The sequence below is a fragment of the Pomacea canaliculata genome, linkage group LG2, assembly GCF_003073045.1.
Source record: "Pomacea canaliculata isolate SZHN2017 linkage group LG2, ASM307304v1, whole genome shotgun sequence".
Lineage (NCBI taxonomy): Eukaryota > Metazoa > Mollusca > Gastropoda > Architaenioglossa > Ampullariidae > Pomacea > Pomacea canaliculata.
Genome location: NC_037591.1, coordinates 41,441,763 through 41,467,517, shown reverse-complemented (window position 1 = coordinate 41,467,517; position 25,755 = coordinate 41,441,763). Strand labels below are relative to the sequence as shown.

The 25,755-nt window shown below is 36.4% G+C and overlaps 1 protein-coding gene across 6 annotated transcripts; it reads left to right on the top strand.

Moving 5' to 3' along the window:
• Nucleotides 1-114: 114 nt before the first annotated feature.
• LOC112556551 (LIM and SH3 domain protein F42H10.3-like) lies at nt 115-25,755 on the top strand. Of its 6 annotated transcripts, none has more exons than XM_025225654.1 (9): nt 115-314; nt 1,337-1,431; nt 2,134-2,218; nt 10,834-11,008; nt 13,135-13,257; nt 17,408-17,431; nt 19,454-19,609; nt 20,435-20,466; nt 20,799-25,755. In XM_025225654.1, the coding sequence occupies exons 1-9, from the start codon at nt 246-248 to the stop codon at nt 20,970-20,972; spliced, it is 933 nt and encodes a 310-aa protein (XP_025081439.1). In that variant the 5' UTR covers nt 115-245; the 3' UTR covers nt 20,973-25,755. The 6 variants fall into 6 exon arrangements, with proteins under 6 accessions (XP_025081439.1, XP_025081441.1, XP_025081442.1 ...); XM_025225653.1 differs by having other exon boundaries at nt 116-314; nt 13,132-13,257; XM_025225656.1 differs by lacking the exon at nt 13,135-13,257.

The window sequence follows — 25,755 nt, the reverse complement described above, 5'->3', positions numbered from 1 at the left end:
TTGATTTACCTACAAACAATATATATTAAAGAATAATGTCATAAGTCACTTTCCATATTGTTCTGCGCACGGCCCGTCAGTGCTGGCTGTGGCTGGCGTTGGGTACAATTTTCAGTTTTTGCTGTATTTCCGTGGCTAAAGATCGACATAATCCAAAAGAGGCAGAAGCAGCCTGTCCTCAGCGCGCTTCGTTGCTGTACTGGATTTAATGCAACAAGTGCTATTTGTTTAAAGGATTCAAAAAAATGAGTAAAAAGTGCGCAAAATGTACGAAATCTGTGTACCCTACGGAGGAATTAAAATGTCTGGACAAGGTAAGTTACGAATATTCACCGCTGTACATTGTAGACCATTCTGATGGATGCTAGGAAGACATGCCGTTACATTCCGCGCTAATTAAACACAGGGGAGTCACGATGATACCTTAATAGGGTCGTAAGTGACGACAAAAAAAAAAAAAAAAACGAAAGTAGGAAAACCATACCATTGTGATTATTCCTGTATGTTGAATCGCTTTGATTTTTCTTTTAGATTTAAAAAAAAAAAAAACCTGAATGGGTGGAGTCCTAGTACTGCTAAGTACTAGGTTAAAGGTAACGCGGAATTTCTCTTTCACAAGTTCAGCGACATACTTCTATCTTGTCTTTGAGTTAAATTCATCATATATGACAAACTGTGTCATTTCCAAAGTGTCGCACTGTTCAATATCAATTACAACATTGATGTACGGTATAAAAGTGCATAATCACAAATTTATGATCAATTAGTTTTGGAGTTTTAGTTTTAGTGAGACGCTTTACTTGAATAGAATGTATTTCAAAAGCTCTGTGTTATAACATGATTATACAGTGTGAGTTAGCCTAGAACTGCATATGATATACATTTTATGAAAAAGAAAATCCTTTGGAACTGATGATTCTTGTTATGACATCTATGCTTAATACCAAAGCATAAACGCTTAATTTTGAAATATGACTGTTGCTTATGCATTGAACACACACACACATACATATACAATTGTATATGAGATTAAAAGAATTAAAACAACAGCAAATATGAAAATATTTGTGCTGCCACTGTGATACAGCCTTTCCCACGAAAACCAATTAGAAGTAAAGTTTATTACTTTAAATATTAGCTGTTTTATTCGGTTGATTTTTGCCTTACCTTTTATGCTGCCTTTGACATTTAAATAGACTTGTGGGGGCTGTTTTTACATTTCACACTTTCTCCCTTTTCCATAACACGCTTTGTAATATTTTATTTTTAGGACATTTTCACTTATATAGATTCCCATTTTTCTCATACCTTCTTATAATTGTTCTTTCTTCTGTAGATTTGGCACAAAGCATGTTTCAAGTGTGAAACATGTGGCATGACATTAAATATGAAGAACTACAAGGGCTATGAAAAACTTCCATATTGCTCTGCGTAAGTATGTCCCTCACTCTGATTTGTACTTTTCAAGCAATTGTTGTGGCAGGATATCATTTGGTATTAAAGGATTTTCAACGGCAAATATGCTGTAAGTTTTAGTAGTCTGTCCTATTCATTGTATGCTTGTAACAAATTTATGTTGCTCAGCCTTGTGACCTATTAGATGCTGCCAATACATTTTTTAAATTGTTAAGATGCACGTACTGCAATCCTAGCTTGTTTTAAACTGTTTCCAGTGCCTAAGTTTATGTGTACCTTTCCTGTGTGTGATAAACTTCTTGAATCTCCAGATACAATATTTTGCGTTTGTAAATGACATGCATTAATATGCTACAATTCTGTAAGAGTTCAGTGTGAGGTAGTCTATACAGCATCCTGACTTTGAGCATAAAAATGATCAGTTGTCATATTCTGTCATAGCCTATAACATAGTATCTGTCACAGCCCATTAAAAAAGTTCACTCAGTCTTTGATTATGATAAAAATGTTCATAAATTATGTAGTAAGTGAGGGAGCTGTATTTCTGAATATTTATATGAACTGAGTCCAGTGTATTTTTGTGTTTTTATTGTCGTGGCAATAGGTTTAGCATCTGATTGCATCTCGAAAGCATAATCTTGTCAAAGGAGATCTCAGAGTTTGGCTTTCTAGTTCATTCATTTGTTAACTTTAAGGGATTTCTTTTTGTCATTGCAGGCACTACCCACAAACTAAACACACCCAAGTGGCTGATACACCAGAGACAAGGAGAATAGCAGAAAACACAAAAATTCAAAGCAATGTAAGTAGACCTCTAATAGATAGTATTGAGAGTCATTGTTGAGGCAAAAGATTTGACTGCAGTTTTTTATTTGATGATAATGCTGCTTGAAATGTAGTTTTCTGTGAAATTAGAAAACTGCTGTGGATGGAAATTGTGGGGTTGGGAGTGGGGGCAAGAAAGAACATGTAGCCTGCTCACTTTGTCACAACGTGTATGTGCTCCAACAAACAAGTAAAATGATATGATGCCTTGTAGAATGTCTACTAAACATGAGCTGCAGAACCTTTATAGGTTTTAAGTGTTTTTTTGGAGTGTGGCTTGTTTTAGTTTAGTCATCATTTTCTATATGGGTCATGTAGGTGATTTAATTGTGTATGGAATAGGATTTTTGGTCATACACAGTTTTTTTTATGCTCTAAATGAACAAAATGTGAAGGATTCAAGGATGGGTTTTCTAAAGCAACATGGACATTGCTTGAGATAAATACATTTATATAATGTCATCTTCAGCTGTTCACACTTTTGCTCTCTATGCAATTTGAGTCTGCACGTAGGCTTCAGAAAAATGAAAATAAATCACGAAAATAAATCTTTCTAGCTAGTAAAAGTTAATATTGATCGAGACAAATAGTAGATACCTGTACAATTTTGGCTGAAGTGACTAGAATGCCATTACACTTTTAAAGCAAAACGAATACATTTTGGTGTATCAAAAACATGTTTTCAAGTTCAAATTTTTGCATTTGGCTCCTATAAGAAGTCATTTAGGTTTAGCTTTGATGTTCTAAGATTTCTGGGAAAACAAGATGTCCCTTTTTAAGTTTCTGAACTGATTTATGACCTCTTTGGTCTGTGAAGAAGACTATTTTCCTGGCTAAGAATAATCTACCTTGGCATAGGATGACAAGTCTATTGCTTGTACTGTTGTGAATTACATTATAAAAACAGAAACTCATATCTGTTTAGGTTTTGCATCAACAACATATGGTTGAAGAATTAAAATAATTTTTTGGGGGTTTAAAGTAGATTGAACATGGAGGAGAGGTAGAGGCAGCTGGCATAACATGGTCCCAACTGGAAAGGGATGCCCAGAACCGGGTCTGATGGTGGGGTGTAGTTGCGACCCTATGCTCCATTGGGGGCAAATAGGATCAAGAAGAAGAAAGTAGATTAAAGTGCTCTGAGCATTGAGCTCATTAATCTGTGGGCTTTAAAGCAGATTAAACTGTTCTGAACATTGAGTTCTTCAGTCTGTGTAAAATCCAGTGAAGATAGTGTCTGCATAAAAAAAAGGTGTGCATCATCAAATTCTTGAGTTTTTAGTCTTGATGTGATATTGGTTTGTAGGATGCCAGTGATCAGTGTTAGTAAATCAGAATGCTGCACACTGTGTCCTGCGAGACACATTGACACTTGTATATTTGATACATCTCTTTTTAACTGTATAACAAGGGGCCAAATGCTGAATCAAAACTAAAGCTTAAAGCTAATAAGGAAATATTTTTCACCTATAATTTATGAAAACCACAAGTAAATGTACTACTAGAAGAAGTAATCAATGAAGCAAATCCTTCCTAACAATCAAATACAATTGACCACAAAAAAGTAAAAGTACATAATAATAGCAGATCATGTAGCACTTAGCCTGTCAGGCATGTGACCTTGACCTCAGAGGTCTGCTGATAATTTGTGTCCTCATCTTACCTGATGTCCTTGGCAATGATTACAGATATTGAGTAGACCTCTGGTGTATGGATATACCTTTGGTTCTGAATTTGGAACTATGCTAAATCATTTTTTGAGGCAGCTGTGTGATATTTATTTTGTGATAATAATAATAACAGATGAAATTTGTTTAAAAAATGATCAATCAAGTTTGAAGAAAAAGAACGCTGTGAAAAGCAGAGAACATGAAAGATATAATGGCAGAGATTTTTTTTTTAAATGATGTGATTTGGAAGGTTGAAATCTACTCCTAGCGGTTGGGTCAGAGGTGTTTGTGGCAGCAGTAAGACTAAGAGAGGTGCAGTGCTGACCTTGTCCCGAGGTTTGAGTGACTTAATCACCCTGTTATTTCCTCTCATGAGGGGATGGCCCGCCATTAGTCCGACGCAGTTGTCGGCATTGGCGCAGCCGCTTTGGCAAACTCCGCTGGGCTTGCGGCTGTGTTTGACATCGGCAGCGCACCATGTGCCTGAACCCACGACTACCTCACAGTGGTCGCTGTGGGTGAAGGTTGGGGCTTGTAAAAATGAAAGACGCCGGCAGATCTTAAAAGGCTGCCAGGCGAATAGTTGTAAATCTTTGGCTCAGCCAAGCAGGCCTGTGAGTTGGATGGGGTTTCAGGAGGGAACACATCTCCCTCCCCCCCTTCTCATCATCTCCTCTCCCCATCCACCCAACACCCTTTGGTCCTCAGGTAGAGCAATACTGTAATAGGCAAGCAAGGTGTGCTAGAGATTTCGCACTGTGTGCGCTGTGCAGGTAAGAACACGCTGTTGTCTCTGAGAGATGCCGCACCTGAGGAATGCAAAATTGAGTGTAGCGCTGCCTGCGGCACCTAGGCATGAGTCTGAGGCATGGAAACGGGTGCTTTTTTTTTTTTTGCCATGGTTTGCATCAGCAAGTGACTTTATTAGTTTTTGTTGAAGTTGAAGGTTTATTAAGCACTGCTGAGAGGAGTTTAGTTTTGTCTAGGCCCATGTTTTTATTCCAGAACACAATCAGCAGAAACAAACGCACCTTTGCTCAGAAACAGGGTTCATTGCTGTTATGTGGAGACCAAGAGAACTCAGAAATGAAATAAAGGCTTTCACTCACGTGTTACAGATATGTGGCATGAGGGGTTAGGAATGATTTAGGGAAGAGAATCAGAACTTTATAGTTCTCATAGAAAATAAGCGAAACCTGTGCTGATCAGAAAAGCTTGCTTTGTGTAACCTGTTCAGTTGCAACAATAAATGTGGATTTTAGAGGTTAAATCATATCTGATAAAACACCTTTCCCCAAGGTTGCCTGATCCAAGGATTGAAGTCATGGTCATTCCCAGATTTTCAGATTATTCTAGGGTAGCAAAGGTTGCCAGAAAGAATTTGGGGGTAGGCGTCAAGACAAGCATTTCCTGCTTTGGCCGGCCAGGGCTGCAAAAGGTCATGTAAAACCTGCCTCTGACTCAGTGGGTGGATGAGTGTATACACAGAGGCACATGCGCTTGCCCAGATGGTTTGCACAAGATATCAATTTGCCAAGTCCATTTTCCATGTTTTGACTCTAAAGACATGAGGTTGAAGGGCTCATGGGCCCTTTGTTCTCATAGGTCAATGGAAATGGGTAGGGCTTTTTATTATTCCAGAGCTCTTAAACCCTGTCAAATATCAGAGACCATTCAGAGTTGTGGCATTAACAGTTTCCTACAGAAGGGCATAAACATGTGGTCCCACTGTCTAGATACATGAAAGAAATTGACATAAAATGATATTACTGTTGCCTGATGGATGTCCAAACTAAAGACTCGAAGCAATGTTACAAGAAGAAAGATTAAACTTCATTTTCATAAAATCGTATAATTTTCTGGAAGACACATGTAGGGAGTGACTGCATCTCTGTTATACTTTCCTGCCATGTGTTGACCTTGTGCAGATACAAAGAGATCTATCTAAATTCCAGTTCACCATTGAAATAAGTAGAAAAAATTTGTCTTGGCTTCAGAACAGTTAAGACAGATTAGTAATGGCTTTGATAAATTAATGTAACATAATGTGTACCTAAAACTGGTAGCATCTGAGATGCTGGGACTATGGCAAGAGCAATTACATGAATGCACATGTACATGTAAGGAGAAGGGTGATGACAGCTGCTGCCATGGATCTAAGAGAAAGAAAAAGAAAAACTTTGGTGGTGTGGGAGGGGAATCAGGAAAAGGAATCAAGATTTTTATTTAAAAGGTTTGAATTAAGCCAAATGCCAAAAAAGTACTTTTTGTGCAAGGTTTAATATAATTACAGATGAACACAAAATTTAGGCAGATTTTTCAAAATTGTTGATATTGTTTCCCTGAATTCAAGTCACATTTACTAAAACAAGTCATTTTTAATATCCAGTGTGAAATCTGTGTTTTCAGTCATGCCTTATTGAGGATAATCATGCACGTTATTATACATTTTCCACTTTAAAAGCCATTAAGCTTTGCAGTCACCATGTCAGAGGGCAGTGGTTATAGTAGACTGGTGCTTGATCATTACATTTGAGTGAATGTGAAAGGTAAACGGAGAGGATATTTCAAAGATGATATACTATAATGCTGATGAGGTTAAAAAAAAATTTATAATTTAAAATTCTTTATTAAAGAAGAAAAACATTGTAGTTTGCAGCTGTTGGTATAGTATAAATTTAGTTCTGACAGCAGCTGATATAGAGTTCATGGAAATTTTTGATGATGAAATTTTAGTTCATATTAGTTACTGGTGAGCTTATTCTTGATGCTTTTTTATCTGATCAGAGTAAGCATCCCTCTCTCTCTCTCACCTACACACACACGTATCTATATATGTGTGTGCTGGAAATGCAGTCTTATTCTTGACTTTGCATCCTGTCAGGGTGGAGGGGATGGGTGGTAATTACCCTTTGCTTACAGAAAATACACTTTTATAAAGCTAGAAGCTCACTTCCATTAAGTGTAAGGAGGCATTAGTTGCAGCAGTCATACCACACAAATGGCATATGCTTTGAGAAAATCAACTGATTTTTTTTTTTTCCATTCTGTAGATAGTAAAGAATTGTTAAGCCAATTTTTTGTAATAATTAAGAAAACTTACCAAAAAGAGACTCTAATGATGAAAAAACTTAGGAAAAGGAGATGCTGTGTGTGCGTGTGCAAAAGAGATTAAACCTTTTTCAACATTCTTGGTGTATTACTGGCTTCTAACAATCGTCCAGGGATGATCCATATGCATGCTTGCTACAGCCTACAAACAATAGTGGTTAAATGTAGTGCTGTGCAAAAGCCAGACATGATGCATTACATTATTATTGGAGCAACACATCTGCAGCTCTGGTTTGTTGATTAATCACCTTTGATATGAGAAGGATTGTTGAAGTTTTGTCCTCCCCCCCACCTCCCTTTAGAACAATTCCTATGCTCTACAATTCAACTGATTTTTATGAGGGCCTGCTATCCTGGTGCCTAGTGAACAGTGCAAAAGGAAGTACTACTGGTGCTAGCAAAGCTTCAAGTGCTCTTCTTGATTGCCAGAACCCCACTTTCTGCATGCCTACAATGCAGGCCCTCAGAATAACCTCAGCTTTCATCCCTGCTGCAAAAGACTCTGGAGAAGTGCAAGCCTTGTTAAGTGAATGTGATCGGTTGTGCTTCAGTTTGCGCAGGCCACAAGGGTGCGCACTCTGTGCTTCCTGCTTCAGGTTACATCTGCAAAACTGTTAAGACATGCTTTAGGGAAAAAGCTTATTTGCTTTTTCATTGCTAGTGTCACAAACTCCCTTGCAGCATGTTAAAAGTTCAGCCAGGCACACACGCATGTGCATCAGCATGTATGCATAGATGTACAGATCAAAAAATAATTTTCAGACATGACTGAAAAATGTAACAATGACTGTTTGATGGGAAGTCATCAACAGGATGCATGATGACGACTGGGAGTCAGTGGTCAGTGTGATGTGTGGATGGCAGTACAAAGCATGGATTGAGCAAGCAGGAAGAAGCCAAATTCCATGAATTTGTAGGAATCTAAGGATAACATTTTTTAGAAGTTCTTTTTGGTTCACAATCTGCTAATCCTAATAGCAAGGTTAATGAGTGATTTTTCGCATAAAAAAAGACATACATGTATAAAATTATCTCTGGAAATTTAAGTGAGCTTATGGATGTAAAGAAAAAAAATGTTAACATTTTATCTTGTCTTAATACCTTAGCACATTTTCAGCTTTGTTAGCAAAATTTTAAACCTGGAATCACCTCCAGCCCCATTGCTGCCACTGACTTTATGCCTATCACTTAAGATGAACTGCTTGGCACTGCCTATCTTTTTTCTAGGATAGCGGTCATAGCAAATTTTCAAGAATGATGGTTGATAACCATAAAATTGGCACATTTGACATAGGATACAACTAGAGCCTGTACATTTGCTTACATCACTGATAAATTTTGCAGAGGATCAACCACAAATAGCTTGGTGCTTTTGATAAGGTGCAAAGAAGTGTGTGGTAAAAGAGAGAGAAAGAGTGGAGGTGAGTGGTTGACGTGGTGTGCATTGGGAAGAAAATCCTTTAACTCTGGCCCTTGTATTTGTAGAAAGCAAGGGGCAAAAATCCTGTGGGGAAGGGGGATGCTATATTTAGATTGAAGCGGTATCTTGGCTGGCCCATGTATAGTAACTGCCACAGGGGGCCAGGAAGCAAAAATAGCTTTGTAAGTCTTGGAGGGAACAAACAGGGGTTGTGTCTGTGCCCCTTCCTAGGCATGTGGTGGATGGGTTGGTGGGGAATCCTGGTTTTTGTCACAGCTGTTTGCTTTACTTGAATAAACTGAAGTTCAGTAGGTATGCTCGTCATTACTTCCTTCACATGGTGGGGTGATCAGTATTGGCAGAAATAATGCTAGAGAACAGCTTGGACTTTCTCATGTAAACAGTATCAGTGGGGAAAGACTAGAGGGATAATTGTCATAAAATAAAGAGAAGAATTGCCTGTGGGGAAATGGATATCCAGATCTCAGGCAAGCTGTTGTCTCTTTTCATATGGTGTCTCTTTACAAGGCTGGCTGCTTTCCCCTGATATAGTTTTAGTTGGTTGCTTGGTGTAAAACACCATTTTCTCTCCTCCAACTGAAGCATTTTTATGATTTTACTGTCTCCTGTCCAAAAATTGTTTTCACCTCATCTTAGCCCCTCTATCTCTATAAACATTTTTTGGGAGAAGCTATTACTCAATTTTTGAGTCCAACACTTATGTTGGATAATTTGTGTGATGATAATATGCTTAAAGAATAACTGCATTACCTACCCTCTGCAGGTTCAATACCATGAAGATTTTGAAAAGAGTCGAGGGAAGATTACTACAGTTGCTGATACAATTGAAATGCAGCACCATCAGCAGAATACCAAGAACTTTAGTTTGGTACACTTGCATGGCTTGTGATTGGTCCTGTTTGCAATCACCAATGAAGTTCATCCCATTTTTTCTGCAGTTACGGCATTTTTTTTTTTTGAAGTTTTGAAGCAGCCTGAAGTTTTAACACTTTCTTCAAGAACATTAAAGTTAATTTAAACTAAAAAAATCACCTGGGTTGCAGTTATGGATGATGATACTTATACTTCATATTTATACTTAGACTGGAGATATCTTTGTAAATCAAAGCATGGTGTGTATGATTGTTTCCATTTGCCACACACACTCACAAATAGGAAAAAAAAAACCTGAAATGTGTACAATATTGTATGCATGCATAAAACACATCTAGCAAAATCAGGACATGCTATGTTTGGTGTAAATTAGAAAACATGCAAGACTATGTTAGTGCTCGTGAATAGCCAGCTTTCATTCAAATACTTGTATGCATACATATTTACATGTAGACACCTCGTGTTCATGTGTACATATTTCATACAAGTAAAGCAGTAAGCAGTGCAAGCATTTCGTTGATATAACAGTCAAGTATAGTAATCAGTAGTCTGAACCTGTTTTGTCTCAATCATCCTGCAGTGTGTTAGCGTGTCCTCACTTTGTTCACTATGGCTATGTCTTATCAGTCTTTTCAACCAGTCTTTTGACTAGTAACCAGTGTGTCATTCTTGCTCCTTTACACTTTTTGAGATCGGAAAGGCTCTGTACTGACTTTGAACATTTTATACCTCCTCCTTCAACTTTATTTTCTGTTTCCTCATTTCTCCTTGAACTCACCCCTCCCCCATTTGTACCCTAATTTTTTTTTTTTCTTTTTGTAAACTTGTGTGCTTAACCTTTTCAAATTTTTCAATGTGTTTTCAATGCAGAATTTTGATCATAGTAACTTCTCATATGGCAAGTGGAAAACCATGTTGCATAAAGAGTAATCTGTAATCTGGGTTGTTTTTTTTTTTAAAGACTTCTTGCATTTGTCTGTTCAAGTCTATCTTCGTTACAGATGTCAACAAATCAGAATGGAAAGTTGGCATAATTAGAGTTAATTATGAAATGTTAAGTGGATTTGCCCACTTGACACACCAGAAGTGCTGGCTGCAGCATCACTCACAACAGGACATTCGTGAGGGCAAACAGAGCTGATTGGTCACTAGGAAAAACACCACTTGTTTTAGCATCATAGTGTAAAGATGGATAATTGCTGGCTAATTGGATCATGCCTAGCACAGGTCATGGGACAAGATGCTGACATTTCAGCTATAAACAATAAAAACTATTAATAGAAAACCAAGTCCTGTTACTGTCATCATTGATAATTAAAAAAATTGCATTGTATCTTGATCATGATAATGTTTTATGCCTTTTATTACAGATAACAAAGTGTATAAAAACTATATGAAATTGGTTGCTTAAGTTCTTCTTTACATAGATCTAGTATTCTTTCTTGCACACTCATACATTTTATAAAGCTGAATACTACATTGTTTTATGTTGTGTAGGTCCAGTATCATGCAGATTTTGAGAAGCTGAAGGGTCAAAAGACCTCAGTTGCTGAGGACCCAGAGCTGGCTCGCATCAAACATAACACTGCCATCCAGAGCAATATTAACTACTGGGGTGTGAGGGAGCAGCGAACTGCCATGGAGGAGCGTCGACCTGAGGCTCCAGATGATGGTAGGGCAAATTTTCTGGATAAAGTATTCTCTGCTGGTCTTTTGACAAGAAGTGACCATCATAATGTCCCTACGATAAAGGAGAAATCATGTCTGTATTTTAGTTTGAGAGAGATTAATTTTTTGGCATATGGTACCCTTTCCAGTTGGCTTAAACCTCTTTTACCTCAGAATGGAGACTTAAGCATACAGCACAGCACACAAAGTGGGTGAAGAATCAGGCACGTCTGAAGAAACTGAACAGATAAACCAAAATAAAGATCATCATGAAAGCAAAAACAACATGCAGAATCAGAATAGGATTGTAAAAAGGAAGGAAATCACCAGCAAACGGGTTAGAAGAAAAACTTATCAAAGAAAAGCTGATGAAGTTGGATGCCAGAAATGAAGACTAAAAAAAAAAAAGAGGACTGGGAGTTTTAAGTTGTGGGACCCCACAGAAGAAGTAGAGCAGTGTCTAATGTTGTAAAGCTTGCCTCTTTGTTTGACCTCATTGGCCTCTGAGGTAAGCCAGTAGTAGAGGGGCAGCAAGTGACAGGCTGTGGGAAGGGTACCTCATCAAGGAGAACATGGGGGCTGAGGGTATAATCACACAGTTTGATCACCAAAGTGTGAAGCTGTATCACATTCCATCTCAATTCAGAAAACTGTTTTCCTTGAGGACCAGTTTATACTCCGGTCTTATCAAAGACCATGCTTATCATCAGTGAAGTGTCTCTTGATGCAGCACCATAACAGCTGTAAGAAGTTTGCCCACTTGTAGTAATCTTGATATAATTCTCTCCCTTGGCTGTATAAACCATCACAGGATTTGAAACAAAATGCATATCAGTTTATATATAACAAGTGAACTAGTGTGTGAAATCAGCTGAGATGAAACTGTTCAGTCGCTTGTGACCTAAAAATCAGACAAATGATGTCCTTTGGAGTTAAGTCTATGGTACATTTAACAGACTATAGCAGGTATTTAGTAAGGTAGGAAAAGTAACCATTGAGATGGATAAGCAAATATATTTTTGAAATAACAGTAACAGTTTATTAGAGCTGAGTGACCTTTATAGCTGACTAATAGATTGGCGTGTTACTGTTAAGATAATCAATTTTTGTGGGCTGCTTAACTTTCAAATGTTTACATTGATTTATTAGTACTAAATATTGACGTGTGCCTTTCTAGTATTTCATAATTCAGTATGCTACACTTTCAGTAAATCACTAATTGTTAGCAGTTGTTTTATAGAATTGTTTTTAATGTTTTTATCACAGCAGTTTAACATTATGCCATTAGATGTTTCATTAGAATTAGCTTATGACTTATATCAGTGTATATATATATAAAAAACACTGTTTTTAGTACCAAAATAAAGCAGAAGTTAAAAAGACTAAATAATATTGGAAAGAAAAAGTTTGGAAGCTAAATAATAAATAACTTTCTGGCTCTGAACTTAAAATAGTAGATACCTAATAGACTGAGATTATCACTAAATCTTTTGATGTAGTCTTAATAAGTTTCAGTCTAGTTGCACTTTGAAAATGCTTCTGCTTTATGTCAAATATTTTTCAAAAAACACATAAGTTTACCCATGCTTGTGTCTGCTTTCTGCACTTGTCACATATGTTTATAAGGAAGATCTTTATTATTTGAGAACTCCAGCAACTGGAAATCCAGCTTGTTTATATAAATGATAAGACTGAATTTAGGGAATTTAAAAAGTTATAAATTTTAACAGATTTACTTGAAGTTGAAATACTTACTTGCCAACTTGTCATTTCTAAGTTGCCTTTTCTGAACAATAAATACAAAAAATAATTATTTAAAAATATTTAAAACATTACTTTCTCTAAGTAAGCTTTTGTTTTAAAAAGGTTGTACTTTGATTTTGCTACTAACATGCTTTTTCAGCATAATTAGTGGAAGTAATTTATATGGTTATGTATTGTTCACATTAGATTCACAATTTTCTGCATGCAAATTATTCACTTTTGCTGCTGCATATGTTTTTGCTTCTACTGCTGTACACCTGAATTCCTCACCATTCCTGCAACTCATCATCTCCCACCTTGCAACTGTTGGTCTCTCGATGGGTTGCACACTTGTACCCTGTACATAACCCTCTCCCAACCTAGAAGGGACAAGACATCGCTCCATTTCCAGCAAGATTGGGGACTTTGACCAACCCCAAGTTCAGTACAATTCTCCATATTCTGGCAAGACACACGCCAATGTCGTCTATGATTCGCACACTGGTGAAGGTAGCTTATGCTTTCAGTTTCTTGGCATTCTCCCATTCCCAGTTGTGTTAAGAAGATCATGTTCAAGTCTGCATTTTATGTTGTTTTTTTTTTTTTCAAATTTTAAATTTATGTTGTGTGTGTGCGCACGCACATGCATGTATGTAGGCACCTTTATATGGGTGTAGGCCTTCATGCTTGACCACGTTTATCTCAAGGGCAGTTTCCATGATGTACCAACAAAGGGCAAAGTGTGATTGACAAACTTGTTGCATTTATGTATATCTTTAAACATTATGAATATTATTTCAATTACCCAGAAAGTCGTTGCATATCTCAAATTTTTTTTTGAAAAGTAAAATTTTGCCTTGGAAAGGTCACAGATCACAGCTTTTAAAAAAGGTATATGCATGTGATTGGTTGTTAGCATGACAAGATACTGTTGATAAGTGCTGGTCACTGGCTTTTATAACAGAACAGTGTCCATTCTGATCTTTAGAAAACAAACACCACTCTTAATTTGTAATAACACTTCACAGTCCTTTGGGAGGGGTAGGAATGGTTTGGTGTTTAAAGGTATGTTTGAGAGGAATACATAACCAGTTTGACATAATCTCTTTTCACACAGTCCTATGAGATCCAACATTTTTACCTTGACCCTATTCCACTGACAGCTCATGTCACATGACACATGGCAGAGCTCACAGTCCCAAGGTAGTTTTAAAGATCTCAGATAAGCAAGTTTTTATTCAAGACAAAAGTTGACATCTCACACTGAAGGATAAGTGATGGAATAAACACAGCCTCTTTCTAAGCTAAGACCATTGTGAATACAAAGAGTGGAATCTATGGTGAAGGAAGTGACAGCTGTATTGGGTGTGTAGCACTGAATATCTCAGTACAATGAATGGCTACTTATTACAGTGTAATTTAAAGTATCCACTAGTACTATACTACTTGCACCCTCTGAAACTTAACAGTGCACTATCTCCTTTTAAAAAGCCTCCAAAAAAATTATCTGTTTTTGAACCCCATTCCCATCTCCTACGTGTTTCATGGTGATAAATGTGGATAGGTATTTTAGATAGATAGTGTACTGGGTTTCTCGTTACATGTTGTTGGTTGGGGCAGGTGGAGAGGGGGGGGGGGCAGAATTTTACAGTGACACGTTAATTTTTAAAATAATTTTGATTGATTGGGTAAAAGTCAATGTACAGATAGTCCTGTGACCTTATGGTCCTAGGTGGATGAGGTATAAAAACCATTATTTACCGAAAGGGGCCACCTTTTGTAGGAGTAGTGCCCATCTCTCCTGTGGTGCGATGGTTAGCGCCTGTCACCAGTTCAGTAAGGATTGGCTGTCCTGGGTTCAGATCTCATGTGAAGCACATTGTTCATTCTCACTGTGTGGCATCTGTTTACAGTGCTGGCTGCCTTGCTGTGATATAACATTAGTTGCTGGAACGGGTTAAACATCAGTTTTAACACCCTATCCCTTTCATCCCTCTCTCTCTCTGTCTCTGTGTTGTCTTACCTTTTCCCGAGATCTCTTCACCCGATTCACAGTTTGGTCATCTTGGGGAAGTAGGCTGCCTGCCTCACAGAGATATCAAAGCCACTAAAGTGCACATCTTCAGGTTCCCACACCATTGCTCTATTAGGCTATCTGCTCTCAAAGACAGGTAGCCACCTTCGTGCAGGTCATTTGTTTTCATAAATAAGGCAGAAAGCAGCATCAAGGTGAAAAGACGTTTGTGAGGAAATATTTATGCTCAGAGTCATTGTTGCTGCTTCTCTCTCTTTTCGAGAGTTAGGGTTCCTATGGAATTTTAGCACAAACTTATTTTCACAAAGACACTACCATTAGTGCTAGTAAGTGCCTACATGACACAAAACCTTAGAATGTGCAGTTTCAACAGGGCTAGAAAAAGCTGCATGAGTCTGTTGACTATTCTGTAGAAAAAAGTGTTTTGTGGTTAGTTACCAAGTTAAAATTTTGCATTTATTAACAAATTATCATTACATATTAAACACATACAGGTGCCAAATTCATGTTTGAATGTCTAGCCTTTGCCATTAAAATGTGGTTACATTAGAACATGCTCAAGCTGTCATCCACACGCTGTTGCAAGCTTTTTTTTGTAAATATGCTATTGGTTGTTTTGTTTGCATTTTTCCTCTTGTTTTAGTACACGATAATTGAGAACAACGATAACTTGATAGAAAATAAACTCTTGGGCAGTAAGCCCCTAAAAAGCAAAAATTAAAAGTGGTCTAGTTTATAGACAGTTGCAGGTACTAAGATTTGGTTTAATTTGAACCATTAGTCAGTGGCATTGCTGGAGAATGCAATAGGCATGCTTAATACTTAACATAACCAGAGCTAGAATGATAAAGAATTATTAGCACTCACTAACAAAATGGTTTGTGCTGTGCTGTGTTGCATGCAGGCTATACATGTAAGAAAACAGTCGGCAGCAGCAGCTGTAGATGATGTGGGTGCACAGTATTGATGAAGTACAAGGGGATGGTGGCTGACGGGGACCTGGGTATTGTCACAGACGACATTTTCTCTCCTCTAGAGTCTTAAGCAACAGATGGAAGATATTGAGTCACAGATCGTGAGCACTGTTTATTGTTTCCATGAGCTTTGCTATGCAAGATATTCAGCCATTACTAGTGTCTGCCCTAGGCAAGAGGTATCGTATTGATAGTACACCAACTGATCATTCGTTCAACAGTGGGATAAAAAGGGAGTTCCAGGATTAAAAAACGACAGACTGTACTGTTTGTTGGTTTGTACAGTGTTGATATTCTTATCTGATAGTTTGTATTGTGCAGTTTGTCTCAGATGTATTCACAATTAAAAAAAATTTTTTTGGTTTCTTTTTTGCCAGGACGGCAAGGTAAGACTTAAAAAAAAATGCTTTAGATGGCTACTGCTAAAATGGTGTTGTTGTGGGAACTGGTTGAGGTGTGTTGCTTATCCAGTGGGCTTTCTTGTTGCCATCTTCATGTTTCTCATATTTCAGTTCTTCACATCATTTAGCACTTTTGATCACTTGCCTCATGAATAAAATCTACACAAGGCATATCTATCTATGGAAGATTTTACTATGAGACTTTAACTAGAAAGTTCTTATGGTAAATTTCTTGATACATGCCATGTACATGCACATCTTGCAGACGCCATTTAAATCTGGGAATCGGCCATAGTGTGTTTTACATTCTCACATCATCTCATACCATGGCATTGAAGACAATCACACTTGTTCACCTGACTGAATAGATCACATATGCTAACCACACAGACAGTGTATGATGTCACACATTTTGACAAAAGCCACCTGCATGTTTGATACACCATCCAGTCTGTAGAGGAAAGTGCTTGGTCAGTACCATTCTTCCTCTTTCCCGAAAAAAAAAAAGCTATGGACTTGGGAATTTATCCTGAATCTCTCACAAGTTTTATTGTTGTTTTTTTTGGTTGTGGGTGGGTGGGGGGAGATTTTACACAACTGAGGGTTCTCCATTTCCTGGCTTGATAAACAACAGACTAGCTACAGAGCACTGTTAAAATGCAGGAGTATTAGAAAAACTGCAGATTGAAAAGCCACAGCTGCACATTGGCACAATTGATAACCATAAAACCACACGCTGACATGCGTTGTAAAACTGCAGTGATTTCCGTGCCAGGCTGGATTAGTTACAGGTTTGTAGTGTATGTCTATATACATATTATAAGGTAGAACGATGTCTAGTCAACAAGCAATTCTTTGTGTTAGCCAACAATTTTATGGCAGGTATCAATAGCATAAAGACTGAAATGTTTTCACATCTAATAGAAAATTTTAAATAAACTGCACAGATCACTTTATATCAAACTATCATAGCCCTTGGCTTGATTGCATTGTGGAAACTGCCTTGTGTGTAGAATTTAGAGAATAGCATGGGTGTGTTGTTGTTGACAGAGGGTTTTGATCCTTTTTTTTTCATTGATTTATGAAAGATTTCATTAGTTTGGGGTTAAAGTTCCAAGTATGTGATGTTTGGTGGCTGACATTTGTTGTCAGTGTTTTGCTTAAGTGTGTGGGATTGTTTGACTGTGACTTGCATAAGCTTAATGCTAGCTTTGTCTGTAAATATGAGACACCTTTTATGTGGGTTTTAGGCCTACAATTTTCTGGCGATGCCTGTAAGTAAAAAAGTTATCATGCCTCTTCTTTGACAACACTGGTATATATGACGAGGCACTAATTTTACTGACAAGATTATTGAAGCTCAGTATGCTTGTAACAAGAGGTTGAAGTGCTTCTACAGTTTAAGATAATATTCTTGGGTATTTGTTTCTTTTGAAATTAACCTTGGACTGTTTTATCTGCCAGAAATTCTTGGGAGTTGATAAAGTTTGCCACACTAATTATGAGTTTTGACTGAATGTTAAAAACAGTTTTGGTGAATTCTAAAAGTCTGTAGATCAAAATATGAGTTTGTTAGCTTTTTAGCTCTTCAGCTTATTTGTAGAAGGAATACTTACCCCATAAAGATCTTTGCTGTGTATGAGATAAGGGTTTAAAGTTTTTCTAGAAAATACACATTCTTGGGTAGCTACTAACACAACTATTTTCCTTATTACTATCTAGTTTTGACACACAAGTGCTTAGAGTTCTGTGTGTGTGCGTGAGAGAGAGATTCTTGCAGCTTTTGAAAATCATTTATTGTCTTTCTTGTTATATTTTATTAGACACCTGTGCTGTATTTTTCTCTCACGCAATTTGTTGCTACTAACCACACCATTTTGCAAGTTACTCTATGCTGTCGTCTGTATTTGCAATTATTATAATTGCTTACAAAATATCTCTTCAAATCTGTTTGTATCAATATGTGCAGTGCATTCATTTTACTTTATATGTAGTGCCTCTTGTCACATTTCTTCATTGTATTTTTCCACAAATTGGATGCATAAAACTGATTATAACTGTGCATGTTATCTTTCCTGTTTGTGTATCAGGAGGTAGTGTATCCCTAGCACAGTATCTTACTAATTGATAACCATTTAAACTCATGATCTCATGAGTTGTTCTTTTCTAATTCACTTGCACCATTGTAAAATAGATTTTATGCTTCAGTGTAGATTTATTTTGTGTTAACACATGCTAATTTGGGATGGTATATCATTGTCTGACAAAACAAACAGCTCTTAAACGATCATTTGCATTGTAGAAGTAATTTGTTTTGTGGTGCTAAGGAGATAGTGGAAAATCAACAGAAATCTGTGAATGTGAGGATTCTTGAGTGCATCAAGTCATATTAGAGATAAGATGTTCTGTGTATCTTCTTTAGCCTCTTAGTGAAGCATGAGTTTCCCTACTAGATGTAATGTTATAGATGACATTCATTCTATATTTGGTAAATAAAAGAGCATCTTGCTAAGAAAGATAACTGCTGTTTGAAACATTTGGGAAGGGGAGGCTGGTAAGCTACACGTTTACTAGAGTGAAATATTCTTAATACATAGATTTAGAGTATCATAATTTTTTGCAATCTGAGACAACTCAGGTATTTTGTTTAGAAAATATCAACTATCAAACATTGATACTCTCCCCAGTGCATAAAACGAGGTTAATGTAGTACAGTTGCTGCTGTGGATATGTTGGATTACACTTGCTCCCAGCATTTCCACTTGCAGCTATAGATACTGCCGTGTACTACAGTGATGTCAAAGTTTCCACCTCTTTACTGCACACAAGAGTGTTTGTTTGATAAACCTTATATCATGAAAGCAACAGAATTTTCGACTCGGTTTTTCTGAATAAGTTTCTGGTCTTAAACTAAACCAGCAGAGTTTCAAATCATACAAGAAATGAAAACATGCATTTTACAGATGTAAATTACTGTAGACCCTCTCATCTGGGTAGGAGAGGATTACTTTGGTAAACTTTCAATCCCTTCCATGTTTTGACTAGTCTTTTTCAGTTAACTTGATTCGTTATAGTCAAAAATCACTTTATTGTTATGAAACAGCATAAAGCAATACTAGGGTTATGTAAAAAGTGAACCTAAGTGTAAATCTAGGAGTAGTTTGCTTTTACCGTATTTATGTGTATTGCATAAAATTTCCTGCTATAAAAATTGTATTTTCAGTCTGAAGCTGGGCATATTGCCAGTCTGACTGAATAGAAAATAATGATTCTATAGAGTGTCTTTTAATTTTTAGTCCAAGGCTCGGGACGTCGCCAGCCTGGCTCAATAGAAAATTATGATCCCATGAGCCAGCAGTATGGATCAGGTATAGGTGTACCTACTGGCTTCCACCACCCTGAGCCAGTTCGTCAAGCACCATACCAGCCTCAACCACCTCAGAGTTACTCTGGTGAGTGCTGGGGGTAGAATTTTTTTGTTATTACTATTCTGCATTAGTTTGTTTGTATCAAGTTGTCCCTTGATTGCTTTGAATAGGATTAACATATTTTTTATGTCAGTTCTAATCTTTAATCTTGACACTTTGGGGCATTAAAGGGTTAAAAAAATCAAGCTTTTGCAGTTATGATCTGAATATATCCATTGTATAAAGATGCCCTTGCTGTCCCCCAACCACTGCAGTCTTGCTGTAGTAGTCATTGTAAAACTGGTACATGTAGTCTGTTGTTTGACCTTGATTGACTAAGATGATGTGAGAATTACATGTTAAAAAAATAAAGACACTGCTTTTTGTGGCCTTTTAAGAAATTTTATAACATAAGTTATTAATTTAAATCTAAACAACATCAGAGTTACCCAAGGTGTTAAGGAACTCTGGTGTGGAAGAGCCATATTGCTGGAGGCATTTTCAGACTTGAAGGTTGACATAACAGCAAGAATTTCATCTTTAGAAAATGCTGAGTCTTTTACTACATGCCCAAGAAAAGTTTGTTCTGCTATACAGGATAAAAAGTATTTTAAATATGTCAGAGAAAAACCACAGACATGTGATCTGTTATCAGTATATGGCAAATCTGTACAGAGTTTGGTGGGGGTAGTATGGCTTCACATACTAAGGCTCAACTCTTTTCTCATTTTGTCTTGATGACAGAAGCTTGTTTACTCCAAATGATGCTGTAGCTAGAAGATGAAACAGTGGGTGTGTCATAGTTGGGAAGAGGGACTATTTAGGTAAAAAATAAATTTGTTATTGTGTTATTTTGCTTTGTTTTTTCAGAGCCACAGCCGCCAAAGCAGGCAAACAAAGGGGTGAGCATAACTGTAGATAGTAGGTTTATCCCTCAGATGATGCAGTGGTTAAGCTACAACATTCAGTTTCACTCTCAGGCACAACATAATCGCTTTGTTTTCATTTTTTTTTTTTTTAAGAGCATCATTAGGCTGAGTGATAAAAATATGATTAATATCCTAAAACCTACTGGCTACATCTGTTGACTATAATTAGCGTGCACCTATGGTCACTGTTAATGCAATATTATGCTGTTAAATCCCTGCATTTAATGTGTTTATATTACAGTCTTTATTGATGTTTTACTTTTATTTTTACTCATGATTTGTAACAAATGCCTGACATTTTCTAGATGGTGTGCCGAGCACTGTATGACTACTCTGCTGCTGATACAGACGAAGTTAGCTTCATGGATGGTGACCTTATCATCCAGTGTCATCCCATTGATGCAGGCTGGATGGAGGGCACAGTGGAGAGGACGGGCAAGCGAGGCATGCTGCCTTCCAACTACGTGGAGCGTATCTGAACAGCGCCATACTATACTACGTCTTGTTGCTATGCTGACTGTTTAAATGAGTGCATCAGCTTTTTACCAGATTGCTCGCACCATTGTTTTCCACAGTTTTATTATAATTCTTTCCAAGGAACTCACAGGTAACTTTAATAGCAGGACATCAATGAATAAGCCACTGTTTGGAAAGATTGGATGGAAGAAAATGGAGGTAAAAACCAGCAAGAACTTGCCGTCTGCATACTCCAGCTGTTAACATTTTGCAGATTTTCATATAAAGTACTTTTTCCTGCAGTATGTTTTGACTGTTTTGATTTCGTTGCAAGATGTTTGTCTTGCAGGAATTCTTTAAGCTGCATGTCTATACAAATTTCTTGGTTTCTGCAAGAAGATTTGTGCTGCAAGTTTTAAAACATTAAAACAAAATCTTCACTTAAAAAAGAATTATTTCATGTGATATGAGAATTTTTTGTTATTTTTTTTTATGTTGGCCAGTTGTTGTCTTAGAAGACTGTGTGCATCTTGTGTCACAGATGATGTTAACCAGTTCTTGACTTGTCTGTCACAAATCTAGTTAGAATAATCCTCAAAATAATCTTCAGAAGTATAGATTTCTGTTTGAAATCAGAATAGTGTGAACTGTTAGTCCCATTTTCTGCCTGTTACTATATTAGCTTGTTTCATGTGTGACAAATGCTTGCCAGCTAGTTTCCAGAGAAATATGGTAGGCATACTAAAATAGGAAAAAAATGTTAATTAATGTCATTTGTAGTTCAGATTATCATGATTATGATTTTATTTTGCTTGAGAGGTATGTTTATAAGAAAAAAAAACCATGAATATTCTTAAAAGCAAATAAAAGAAAATATTAAGAGCCATTTATTTTCAAGTGGCAGATGCTAATCTGTTATGTGAAAACCTATGTGTTCCTTTTTTTTCTCATTTTAGTTTGTTTAGTATATTTATTTTCATGTATTTCCAGGTATTATCTTTTTCATCTTTGTCCTTATTGTGTGGATGTCACTTTGTTTATGAAACAGTGAATAGTATTTTTATGTCAAAGATGATAACTATGTAAGAGCTGCTTACCTTACCTTAATGCTCTGCTTATAAATTTACTGGCCTATCATGAAGACTTATATGAAGTCAGCATCCTCTTCATGCTTATGTTGCCACTGTACCTTTTTTTTTTAAATTAAAAAAAAAATACAGAATATTCTTGCTTTAACTATAATTAATTATACATGTATGCCATGGGCAGGCCTGCAAATGCACATAAGCAAAATGAAGAGAATAGTGTGCACGAAAGTTTTCTTTTTTTTAGTTTGTAAACTGAGTATTAAAACTGTTTTATTCTTTCGAGAGCTAAACTGTCAGAAATAGTTTCCCCTCTTCCAGTAAATAATGATATCTGAGTAGATTGCCAGGTGAAGAAAAGACAAAGGTTGTGATATATGTCTTCATTCTAGAACACACTGCAAATTAATAAAATCTATTTTTTGGAAAGCTGTAGATATTTTACTTGCTCCAGCAACAAATCTAAAAAGTTATGTGAACATAAGTCACATTTTGTTGACTAGATTTTTTAGGAAATAATTTCCTTGTCTAGCTAGCTTTGGGGCAGTCCAGAATATAGTGCAATTTGTGGAGTAATTTAGTATATTTACTCTACCCTTGGCCATAACATTTGATTTCAGCACTTTTATATACACCTGCCAAATATAATGGTGGCCCAGGTAAATTTTGGATGATGGTCTGTTGTGCACTATGCTTACACAGGAGTATGCTTGTATTGGATTGCAAAATGTCCTTATCTCTGAAAACACTTGCAGATTGTTTAGTTTGCATCTTAGGATTGATTATTTTTTGAGAAATATTTTTATATTTGAAGCTTTTATGCGTTTGCATATTGTGGTTTCACTTGTGAGTTTTGAATGGAATATTTTAAGACAGAATCATCAGTGGCATAACTGTATTTGTATATTGTTGAGATTGAAGTCCATGTAAAAATTTTCAACCAGACTTGTTCACCGTCAGTTTGAGCTATTGTGGCATGACAGCCATTTTCAGTCTCTGGCATCAGCCTGGTACATTTCATAGAGGATGATAAACACGGCATTATGAAATTGAATCCAATTTGCTTTGTGTCATAAGCTTTCCTTTTTAACGCTATATGTGCTTAATACAATGATTATATTTACACTCAAAAGGCATTTTAAATTCATTAGGGTTGCTATAAATTGTCAACTACTTATGCCAAGTTTTATTGCACAGTGAGTTTCTAGGCTGTGCTATATAGACTGGGAAAAATGGATGCAGGAGTCACAAGCTAATAAAAGAAGGGCTTGTGATAACACTTTTTCTGGCAAACGAAAGGTATGAGACTAGGCTGGAGAGATGGGTAGTAGTAAAAATAATAATTGTTGCAAGTCTGGGTTTTCTGAAAGAACAATACATGCTAAAAACCAAGAAGACAGCTTCAATGGGTGATCCCAGGAGAGAGAATCTTTTGAAAAGGACATTTTTTTGTTTTTGTTTTTGTTCTTGTTTTTTTTTAATTTTTTTGAAAGGGTTTAAGAGAAAGGACACTTTTGTGTTGTGTGAAATTGGGCATTAATGTCAGGGTACTGCAAGGATTTTGCACCCTAAGTTTCATACAAACCTGCATGTTTATGTTCACTTGTGTCATGCACTGTTGGCATTCATACAAATTTGTGTGAGTATACACTTGCCAGCCTGCTTATATGCTCTGTGAATTTTATCATGCTTTGAGATGTCTTACAACTTATGTCTTGAAATAAGAATGCGCTACAGAGGAAACAATAAGATATGCACCAGTTCTTTGAGCCTATTAGTTTATTTAATGTAAAATTTACTGATGCAGATGACTGAATGGTTGTGATGTCGTTGTCCAAATTTTAGAACAAAGCAGCTTTGTCACTTTTAAAAAATATAATTAAGAGTTGATTTGCACAATAAGGATTTTGTTCCTTTGTGGAATGTAATTGCTGCCCAGTAGTTTGATGTTTTGCTTTTGATAGCTTACCCTTTTCATAATTTGCTCAGAAGTTTTGAAGTTAGTTGATAGTAATGCTGTTTAGGGAAGGTTCATATTTTTGTACTGGGAACTATCTCTTACTTGGTAGCATGCTACACAAGCATGCTTTCTGAGATACCCATTTTTTTAATCTGAATGCATAATAGCTTTAGTGTGAAAGGCAGTACATCCATGTTAGTAAAATCCTAGTATAATTTGCCTTTGGACAGCTTGAGTTTTGTCCCTTAGTGACAGATTTTGTTTTTAATCATTTTTGCATGTTACCAGTTGCTTGCTGTTGCTTATTTGTCTCTAATGATCAGCTGAACTATTATACCAGTTACAAACCATAAACTAATATACATCCTTTACTTTTTTTTATAATACTTGACATTCACATTTTCTTTTTCTTTATAAATCCTTAAGCAAACTAAGCCAAGTTTGTCTTCTGCAATAACTTTTTTTCCCTTTCTTACGTTGGAAACATGGTTTATCCTAGTTGTTTCATATTCAGTTTTTTTTCTTACTACCCTGTCACATGTGGCATCATAACTTTTGTCCCTATTGCCTTATTTCAAGACCTGAAATAGAGAAATGTTTGGTTTAGCCTTTTTTTTTTTTTTAAAGCAATATACACATGGGGTATATTGTACAACATAGTTTGCAAGGAAAATGGTACTATATCTATTGAGTTATGCTGTCAACAGCACGGCTGTTGCAGGGATGGAGTATCCATCATGCTAGTAATTAACCAGGCTTGTTCTTCTTTTTTTGCAATACTCTTTTCATCAGGAGTCAGTTTTAGGGGAAAGGAAGATGGTTAATTTTTTGATTCTGTATGGCTAAAGCTTGACATCCATGTAAAAAAAAGCATAAAATATGCATTAAAGTTCAAAAGAAGATTATTTAAAAAGGGGGGGGGGGAACAAGCTGAAGTCTTATTCGGTCTGAAAAATCTTGTTGATTTTTGGGATTATATGAAGGTTCACATGATCATTAGAAAAGGTATAGCTGCTGTCATTGATCCCTATGTTCATAACAGTAGACTAGTGAAAAGCCTCTTTTGACAGTACTATTGACTAGGTCAGGACATTAATAGATTACATTTTAGACACCTAGCCTTTGTTTTTGTTTTTTGAATGAAAATGTGAGGAGCAAAAAATATGTTATGAAAACGCCAGCTTGCTTTCATGCTAGTTTGCATTATATACAAGACAGTACATTGGCACGAAAATTTCTTAAAGGATGGAATGTAACTTGCGTAAGATATATCAAACATATGGAATATTTATTTGTGGTGATAGTGCGTGCTTGTTCAGTTATTATCAAGACTCTTATATCTTGGCTATTTAAACACTTCCTCTTATTACCATTATGACTATTTTATGCTCCCCTTATGATAGAACTTTATTTCACATGCCTATGATCAGTTTTTTTTTACTCATATATGTTAACCATGTAAGCTAGGCATAACTAAAATTATTCTTGTTGGCTTATCTTTGGTCTAATTGGAAGGTGCTTGAAATCATGTGCTGTTTGATTATCCTGTGGCTGTTTCTTTTGGGTAAAGATTGCTATAAAGAAATGGTAGAAATGTAGAATTTTTTTCAGTCTGTCTAATCACAAGAAGCCTAATTTACTTCTGAGCAAACTTTAAATATTGTCTGCCATTGGTTTTCTTCTCCCTCCCCTCCCCCCACCTGCAATCTGTTTTCAGTTCGCTTTATACAATCAAGATTCAAATAAATTATTTGAATTTTA

Excerpts from the sequence above, each read along its gene's own strand:
- LOC112556551 (XM_025225653.1), top strand. The coding sequence starts at position 246 with ATGAGTAAAAAGTGCGCAAAATGTACGAAATCTGTGTACCCTACGGAG. Across the intron at positions 315-1,336 it reads AATTAAAATGTCTGGACAAG|ATTTGGCACAAAGCATGTTT; the intron begins GTAAGTTACGAA and ends TTTCTTCTGTAG. Across the intron at positions 11,009-13,131 it reads ACCTGAGGCTCCAGATGATG|AAGGGACAAGACATCGCTCC; the intron begins GTAGGGCAAATT and ends CTCCCAACCTAG.